Source organism: Megalops cyprinoides, chromosome 10 (genome assembly GCF_013368585.1).
Source record: "Megalops cyprinoides isolate fMegCyp1 chromosome 10, fMegCyp1.pri, whole genome shotgun sequence".
Taxonomy (NCBI): domain Eukaryota; kingdom Metazoa; phylum Chordata; class Actinopteri; order Elopiformes; family Megalopidae; genus Megalops; species Megalops cyprinoides.
In genome coordinates this window covers 746230-755495 of record NC_050592.1, presented here as the reverse complement: position 1 = coordinate 755495, position 9266 = coordinate 746230, and the positions used below count along the sequence as shown (strand labels likewise).

General features: G+C 48.2%; 1 protein-coding gene across 1 annotated transcript; it reads right to left on the bottom strand.

Annotated features, from left to right (window-relative positions):
• Positions 1–280: 280 nt before the first annotated feature.
• drd2l (dopamine receptor D2 like) lies at positions 281–8881 on the bottom strand. Its single transcript, XM_036538539.1, has 7 exons — positions 8582–8881; positions 7949–8058; positions 4311–4447; positions 2947–3164; positions 2079–2162; positions 695–1022; positions 281–477 (listed from the first exon to the last, which is right to left on the bottom strand). The coding sequence occupies exons 1-7, from the start codon at positions 8879–8881 to the stop codon at positions 281–283; spliced, it is 1374 nt and encodes a 457-aa protein (XP_036394432.1).
• Between the last annotated feature and the right edge of the window lie 385 nt (positions 8882–9266).

Below are 9266 nucleotides of genomic sequence, written 5' to 3'. Positions count from 1 at the left end.
CCTCCCTCTCTCCCTCCTTCTCCCTTTCTCTCACTCTCTCCCTCCCTCTCTCTCACCCTATCTCCCTCCTTCTCCCTTTCTCTCTCTCTCTCCCTCCCTCTCTCTCAACCTATCTCTCTCCTTCTCCCTTTCTCTCTCTCTCTCTCTCCCTCTCTCCCCCCTCCCTCTCTCTCTCCTTCTCCCTTTCTCTCTCTCTCTCCCTCTCTCCCCCCTCCCTCTCTCTCTCCTTCTCCCTTTCTCTCGCTCTCTCCCTCCCTCTCTCTCACCCTCCCTCTCCCGCTCAGCAGTGCAGGATCTTAATGAAGGCTTTGCGGAACTCGATGTTGAAGGTGGTGTAGATGACGGGGTTGACGGCGCTGTTGAGGTAGCCCAGCCAGGTGACAGCGCTGTACAGCGAGGGCGAGATGCAGCAGCTGGTGCAGTGCACACGCAGCACATGCGTCAGGAAGAACGGCAGCCAGCAGATGATGAACACACCTGGGGACACGCAGAAACACAGCCTGTGATTGGCCGGTCCCAGGACCCTGCCCCTCTTCCTCCATTCCCCCTCTCTCTATCTTCCCACTGTCCTCTTTCCTCTTTACTCTCTTATCTCTCTCCATTAGCCCTCCTCCTCTCATCCCCCGCCCGTGCCCCGCCACGCCACATGCCCCGCCCCTGCCCCACCCTCACCCCGCCCCTGCCCCGCCCTCACCCAGCACAATGGCCAGCATCTGGGTGGCCTTCCGTTCCTTCTGCTGGGACAGCCTTCCCCTCACTCGCTCCTTCACCCCGGCTCCTTTCTCCTCCCTTTCTCCATCCCTCTCCCTCCACCCCTCACGCCCCCTCATGCCCTCCTCAAACTCCGCCCTCCTGGGTGCAAGGGATGAGCGGGCGGCAGGGGGGAGAGGCGGTGCAGGGGCGACGGAGACGGAGAGGGAGATTTTAGGCCGAGCGGGTGGTTGCCGGGTCTGGTCGGTTTGGGCCAGAAACCGAACCGGTTCTGCTTCTAGAGGGTGAACCACTGCCTCCTTCACCAGAGTCTGTAACAGAGCAGGGACAGCATATCAGTCCTGCATGCAGCAGTATAATCTCTCTCCGTCTGAAAGCTGAAAAGAAACACTCAGCACATGCAGTCTGAAGACCTGAATCTGAAGGCATGCTTTTTCCTAAACCTTTCGCTGTTTTATGATCTGTCTGAATACCAGCGTGGAGCCTCAGCTTTCAATTAATTCAATTTGTTGTGGCTGTTTATTTGCATTTATTTATGAATGTGTCTGTATTACATAAATAATTCATTTCCCCTGCTTAAAAAGCGATGAAGTTCAAACATGCACCGAAGTGAGCTTAATCTGGGCAAACTGAGTCTGTGTTCCTGTCTGTGAAGGCACTCTCCCTCTGTGAGAGACCGTCCTGAGCCTCTGTTTAACAGCAACAGCAACAATAATAATAACAAGAAGCCCAAAGCGATTAAGTGGAATAAAAGGATAACACTTCAAAATAAGGGTAAAATAAATACAAAATCAATTAACTGAATGAAAATGATAAAACATCAAAACAGAGTAAAATCAATACCAATTACATAAAAGCCATCTTAAAGAAATAATTTTGCAGCTAAGCCTGAAAGTTGGATGTAACTTCTGTTACATAATTTCAGTACAAAGGATGCTTCACCACATTGCATATTATTTACTTTTGGACCACACTAGAGCATTGCTTCAGGAGATCTTAAAGTTCTCATCTGGCTGATAAGTTATACGATCAGAAATTTATTCAGGTGCTGGTCCATTAAGAGCTTTAAACACAAGTAAAAGAACTTTAGAATCAGTTCTAAAACAAAATCCACTTTCTATTTGGTATGTGTAAGAATTCTTGCAGCTGAATTCTGTACAGGCTGCAGCTGGTCTATTGACCGGAAAGCAGTTTTTTACAACGGGCAAAGTAGCTAGTGGTAAAAACATGCAATCGTTTTTCCGCATCTGTATGTAACTTTAGAAATGTTTCTTAGATGGAAAAAGGCTTTTTGTTACACTGATCCTGTAAAAACTCTCTGTCTCTCTTTTTCTCTCTCTCCCTCTCCCTCTCTCTCAGACACTCACCACTTTCTTGCGGTGGGGGGCAGCTGGGGGGGGCTTGACGATCAGAGTGCACAGCTTCACATCCTCTGGGTGGGTGCACTTGTTCTGGAGCGGGGGGAAGAATGTGAGGGAGAGATGGAGAGATGAGGAGATAAAAACAGGTGTAGAAGAGGGCAAAGAGAGACGGTGAGATGAAGGGATCAGTGATGGAGAGAAAGAGGATGGGGGAGGGGTCAGGAGGGAGACAGCGAATGAGAGAGAAAAAATGACAAGTAAAAGCGAGCAGTAAAGAAAAGAAAGATTAGCATTTTAATTGAAACATACAAAACACATCCTACAGTGAGTAGATTCAAATGGATGCGTGGCTAACAATACTGTGTTAACATTGTATTTGGAACGGTACAGTACTTAGGCTATACGTATTGAATTGCTCTTACATGTTAATCTAGACATGCGCTTGCAATCTCAGCATGTTTGGTGTTGATGCTTCATGTGTTCATGTCGGATGTAGAATAGTGGCTAAGTAACAGGCGTCATAACCCAAAGGCTGTCGGGTCAATTCCCTGCTGGGGCCCTGCTGCTTTTCCCTTGGGCAAAGTACTTAACCCACAATTGCCTCAGTAAAGTATCCAGCTGTAACTGATGTAAGTCACTCTGGATAAGAGTGTCTGCTAAATGCCAATAATAATATATAATAAATAAATAATAATAATAATAATAATAATAATAATAAACATAATAATAAGCATTATCATGTTTGTGCACATTTCCGTGCTGCTTTGTTGCAGTGTGTAGGTGGCTGTGTGTAAGAGCATCTGCTGAAGAACGCTAATGTAGAGTAACCGCGTACACGCACCCCCCAGCAGGTGGGGCTCTAGAGCAAACGCACCTTCCTGTGCCGCTGCCCCTCCCCTGGCTCCGCCCCCGCCTGCGCATGCAGCGTGTGTCTGCGTGGTGGGGCGGTGCGCCTGCCTCGTCTGCGCAGCACCACGCAGATCTGCGCATACACCAGCAGCGTCACGATGAAGGGCACGTAGAAGGAGGCCACCGAGGAGTACACCACGAAGGCGGGGTCTGCGATGCTGCACTTCCACACCTCCCTGCTGGCTGCGGGACGCACACACAGAGCAGCAGCTGCAGCCGGAACTGCACTCTCACCTACAGCTACAGCTGCGCCACATTCCAGCTGAGCAGCTCACTGAGGCGAGAGACGATGGAGGAGGATGAGATAGAGGGAAGAGGATGGAGGAGGATGAGATAGAGGGAAGAGGATGGAGGAGGATGAGATAGAGGGAAGAGGATGGAGGAGGATGAGATAGAGGGTGGAGGATGGAGGAGGATGAGATAGAGGGTGGAGGATGGAGGAGGATGAGATAGAGGGAAGAGGATGGAGGAGGATGAGATAGAGGGTGGAGGATGGAGGAGGATGAGATAGAGGGTGGAGGATGGAGGAGGATGAGATAGAGGGTAGAGGATGGAGGAGGATGAGATAGAGGGTAGAGGATGGAGGAGGATGAGATAGAGGGTGGAGGATGGAGGGCACTGAAATGAGAAAGAGGGTGGAGGATGGAGGAGGATGAGATAGAGGGTGGAGGATGGAGGAGGATGAGATAGAGGGAAGAGGATGGAGGAGGATGAGATAGAGGGTGGAGGATGGAGGAGGATGAGATAGAGGGTGGAGGATGGAGGAGGATGAGATAGAGGGTAGAGGATGGAGGAGGATGAGATAGAGGGTGGAGGATGGAGGAGGATGAGATAGAGGGAAGAGGATGGAGGAGGATGAGATAGAGGGTAGAGGATGGAGGAGGATGAGATAGAGGGTAGAGGATGGAGGAGGATGAGATAGAGGGTGGAGGATGGAGGGCACTGAAATGAGAAAGAGGGTGGAGGATGGAGGAGGATGAGATAGAGGGTGGAGGATGGAGGAAGATGAGATAGAGGGAAGAGGATGGAGGAGGATGAGATAGAGGGTGGAGGATGGAGGAGGATGAGATAGAGGGTGGAGGATGGAGGAGGATGAGATAGAGGGTAGAGGATGGAGGAGGATGAGATAGAGGGTGGAGGATGGAGGAGGATGAGATAGAGGGAAGAGGATGGAGGAGGATGAGATAGAGGGTGGAGGATGGAGGAGGATGAGATAGAGAGTGGATGATGGAGGAGGATGAGATAGAGGGTGGAGGATGGAGGAGGATGAGATAGAGGGAAGAGGATGGAGGAGGATGAGATAGAGGGTGAAGGATGAAGGGCAGGCACCTGTGTTGTTGAGTCCGAACAGCAGGGGGCAGGAGATGGCGAAGGAGAGGAACCATACCACAGCGATCATCAGAGCCACCCGCCTCCGGGAGCTGTACCTGGTGTTATAGAGCAGGGGCATGGCTACGGCCGTGTACCTGAGAGACACACACACACACAAGATCTGTAAGGCTGCAATGCAGGGAACATTGGTGCAAAGAGAGGTTTATATTACGCAGCAAAGCCAAGTGGCATGGCAGAGCAGAGCATGTAAGAATGGCTGGCTGCAGAAAGGTGACGTCACCCCTGCAGCCACTGAGCGACTGCGTTTAGCTCATCCTGCTACGGGATGCTGTGTTTCTGTAGCGCAGGCTGTGTGACGGGGGGATGTGCATGTTTTTACACGCACGGAGTGCCCGTTCCAAAGCTCTGCTCCATGAAGTCTGCTTCGGCTCTGTCATTCCAGACTCTGCTCCATTCACAACACAGGGTCAGCCATTCAGAAGTGAAGTGCTCTGGACATAATAAGATCCGATATGTGGTAATGGACACATTTATATTCTCTATGACCCAAGGCCTCCATGGAAGGTTGCGGATTTGAGAAGAAAAGGCTTCTGTATGCAGGGTTAAAGAAAGAAAGGGTGTGAAAAGTACACAGGGTGCTATCGTAACCAATAAAAACCCATTTTTTTCACAGAGCTCTCTGTTAAACTACACCTACTCCTCAGAATAAAACTGGCAAACACACAATATGCGTAACCTAACAGTAACAATATGTGTAACCTAACAGTAACAATATGCATAACCTCCAGAGCAGGCTAGCAGCTAATGAGAAGCTGTATAAACACACTGCAGTTCAAAGGTCTCATCCATCTCATACATACGGCAGCTAAACATTTGGTAATATTTAGCCTTTTAGCCTTCAGAGAGGTTCTCTTATTGTAACACGTTTAAGCCACACTGAGGGATGTGTTTGGCATCTGACCTTCCCTGCCCTGAATGTCCTATTCTGTCCCTGAAGGGCTTTCAGTTGCTTCTGTCAGTGGATTTCACGCATGTTCACAGTGAAATTCCACCTTGATCTCCATGTTCCTGAGAGCAGCAAATGAAGCAGTGAACATGCCTTTTATGCAACAGCACTCAGCATGCGACTCCTCAGCCTTGACAATAAGAGATTTCTGTTTGTCAGGAAAAGGTTAAATGCTGTTATATTTGCAACACGCACGTAGCACAGCAGCCAAGGATGCACAGTTTGAGTCTATTCAGTATGTTTGTGTTTGATACCCAATATATACCATTTACCTGTAATGTAATACATGCATGAGATTATAAATAAATAATTTATACTTGCTGAAATGTATCGGATTCAGATGAACTCAGACGACCTCAGCGTGCATCAGTAAGCACTGAATGACATGCAGCTCATCAGCTGTAAAAGCTGCAGCAGAACACTCAGCAGTCTGAATGTGCAGCATGTTTCGGCTTCCTGTGTCCCTGCAGAGCACCGTCCCACTCCTGTCCTGTTCCTGCCTCACGGCACTCTCCATCCGAGAGCCCCTCTCTCTGTCTCTCTCTCTCTCTGTCTCTCTCTGTCTCTTTCTCCCTCTCTCTCTCTCTCTCTCTGTCTCTCTCTCTCCCCCTCTCTCTGTCTCTCTCTGTCTCTTTCTCCCTCTCTCTCTCTCTCTCTCTGTCTCTCTCTCTCTGTCTCTCTCTCTCTGTCTCTCTCTCTCCCCCTCTCTGTCTCTCTCTCTCTCCCTCTCTCTCCCTCTCTCTCCCTCTCTCTCTGTCTCTCTCTCCCTCTCTCTGTCTCTCTCCCTCTCTCTCCCTCTCTCTCCCTCTCTCTCCCTCTCTCTCTGTCTCTCTCTCCCTCTCTCTGTCTCTCTCTCCCTCTCTCTCTCTCTGTCTCTCTCTGTCTCTCTCTCTGTCTCTGAATTCAGCTTATTCACACGCAGTGTTCATCCAGTGAGACTCATGGCGACTTCACTCATTCTTGTTGGTATGCAGTAAATATCATATCATGGTGCTGTGTGGTGTAGTGGGAAGGATCAGGGATTGTAACCCAAAGGTCGCCGCTGCTGTTATATCTTTGGGTGCTTAACCTTAATTATTTATGGAAAATCCAGCTGTATCAATGGAAACTATAATAAACTGTGAACTGTGCAAGCCACTCTGGATAAGAGTGTCTGCTAAGCAAAAATCTCTGTGCTTTAGAAAGGCAACAGAGAAGCTCACTCTATGCAATTCCAGTGGCAGGGGGACACTGCATTCATGGAAGCACAAATGAAGCATGAAGCTGTGCTTCAGTGAAGCAGCACTCTCCACAGAAATGCCTGAAAAGTCTGTGCTTTGTCTGTCCACCTAATTTTCCATTGATCATCCATGACTAATGTTTGTGTGTGTCTTGTAATATGATAAGAAGTTAAAATATGGAAATAAAGAAATATTATAATAAATGTACAGGTATCCCAGGAGCAGCCAACTGGATATTTTAGTTAAGATGGTTAAACACCCCTTTTCACTATGACCTCCAATCATTCTATCTACCCATCTTTTTTTCCCATTTTGCTTATTATTTCAGTCTTTGCTTAAAGCAATCTTTCTATGCAGATATTAAAAATCAGTCAAATCAGAAACTAACACACTGTATGTGTCGCACATACGGTGGAGTAATCAGCAGAGTGAATATCCTGGCAAATACACTGACAGAGCAGAAAATATTGGGTCTGACAAATATACATATTAAACGTGTGTAATATCTTCTGAAAATAACAGTAATTGTAGGATATCATATATATAATGTATGCCAACCATACCCTACAACTGTGTCCTCTTGAAACACTGAACTGAGATGAGGGTGTGTGCAGGTGAGGCAGATATTATGTGTGAGGTACACCAAATTAGGAATTTCAGGGCCCAAACCTGTTTGCGTTTGATGATACCTTACAATATGTAAATATGTAGTTTCTGTAGATTATGGCTATTTCCTAAACTGGAAAAATGTACCAGGCAACAGCAGTAAGGAAGCTCCTGTAGTGTCCCGGTTTACACAGAACAGGGAGGACTGTTACCAACGCCCCGAGACACGGCATTCTGGGAGTTAGCCATGGAACAACATTAATAACTTAGAGTGATATTGCTGTAGTCCGGCCGTCCTGCTGCACAGCTCTCTCTGTGTAATTTACATCTCCCCATCTGCGGAAATTTAAAGTCGGCACAAACTGCAGCTCTCTCTCAGATCAGTCAGGTGGAATATCTGCCCCGTGAAGGAGATGAAGCTGATAAGCACATGGGCATTCAGACACTTTACTCATCAGGTAGAGTTATAGCTTCTGAACATGAGTGCTTTCCGCGAGAGAGGAGGGTGTGCCCGAGGGCACCGTGCACAGGGGGTGATGCAGGGAAGCCATGAGGAGGGAAAGAGGGAAAATAATGTGATTTTAACAGAACAAGGAGAGGCAGTATTGTTACGCTTATCACCGGTGATGACACAGAGGGAAAGGGAGAGAGAAAATGAAAGAAACCTTATACCACGCAATCTCAATCCAGAATTCAGTCCATGATAGATGATAGTCCATGAATCTGTAAATTTGTATTGTAGTTTTGATGCAGACAGACTGACCAGCAGACGTGGGGGTATGAGTGGGATCAAAGAGTCTCACCTGTCAATGCTGATGGCGCACAGGTTGAGAATGCTGGCGGTGCACATCATGACATCCAGTGTCAGCAGGATGTCACAGTAGATTGGACTGAACCTCCATCCCCCCACCACCTGACACAGAGAGCAGAGACATCACAGACTGTCTCACAGAGACATCACAGACTGTCTCACAGACAGTCTCACAGAGACATCACAGACTGTCTCACAGACAGTCTCACAGAGACATCACAGACTGGCTGAGAGAGAAAGGAAATACCACACTGAACCACAGAGAGAGCAGGTAAGGTTATCAGATTTGCAGACACAAACGTGCTAGCCACATGCTATCCAAAACTACCTCACTGTGGCGCCTTTAAAAAAAGGCTATTAGTGGACATAAATGTACACAGCAGGGAGAGCTACATTCAGGTGACAGTGAGATGGAAAAACATGCGCAAGAAAACAGATACAAGCTGTTGGGACCTTTCTGAGATACAGACAACAAATGATAAAAAGAAAACAGATACAAGCTGTTGGGACCTTTCTGAGATACAGACAACAAATGATAAAACTATGATGAATGAGCAGGACGGTGCACTGGAGAAGAGGAGGACCCGGCCGCACAGGTGAGAGAGCGCGCTGTGGACACACACACCTCCAGGTACACCCCCCAGGGCATGACCAGCGTGGCGAGCAGCAGGTCGGACACGGCCAGGGACACGATGAGGTAGTTAGTGGTGGTCTGCAGCGCCCTCTCCCGGGACACCGCTACGCACACCAGCACGTTCCCAAACACCACGCAGAAGATAAGCAGCACCAGCAGAACAGCGTAGAAGTTGTAGGGAGGGGAAGAGGGCGAGGGGGAGCTGGAGTTGGAGGGCAGGGAGCAGGGGGGGGCAGGAGGGGAGGGAGAGGGGCTGAAACTGTCCTCCACCGTCGAGTTGAACAGAGCCATCATGAAGCACTACTCCTCTACAACAACACAGAGAGACAGTCAGTTTCAGGAATTCATAAAATAACTTCTTCTGTTCCTTTTATGAGTTTGTCCTGCCGTGAAGAGAGAGGCAGGTAAGAGAAGTGATGTGGTGAAAGGAAAGCGCTCCTATGCGTGCCAAGGGACTCACACAGAGGGACAGAATATCCACACTTATATAAGAGCACAAGTTCTTTACCTCAGGTGCATTGATCCAGTTCAAATCACTGTTCAAAGTCTGTAAAACACAATCTATTTCACAACTAATCCAAACTCCTCGCAGTGTATTATATTTCCCTGTAACTGAATAAATGCAAATATTGATGCATCCCTTCATGCAGGTTTCGGGTTCACAAGCCCCTGTGAA

Coding starts and splice junctions, on each gene's coding strand:
- drd2l (XM_036538539.1), bottom strand. CDS start 8,881: ATGGCTCTGTTCAACTCGACGGTGGAGGACAGTTTCAGCCCCTCTCCC. Junction 8,059..8,581: donor CCTGGGGGGTGTACCTGGAG/GTGTGTGTGTCC, acceptor TCTCTGTGTCAG/GTGGTGGGGGGATGGAGGTT. Junction 4,448..7,948: donor TGCGCCATCAGCATTGACAG/GTGAGACTCTTT, acceptor TGTGTCTCTCAG/GTACACGGCCGTAGCCATGC.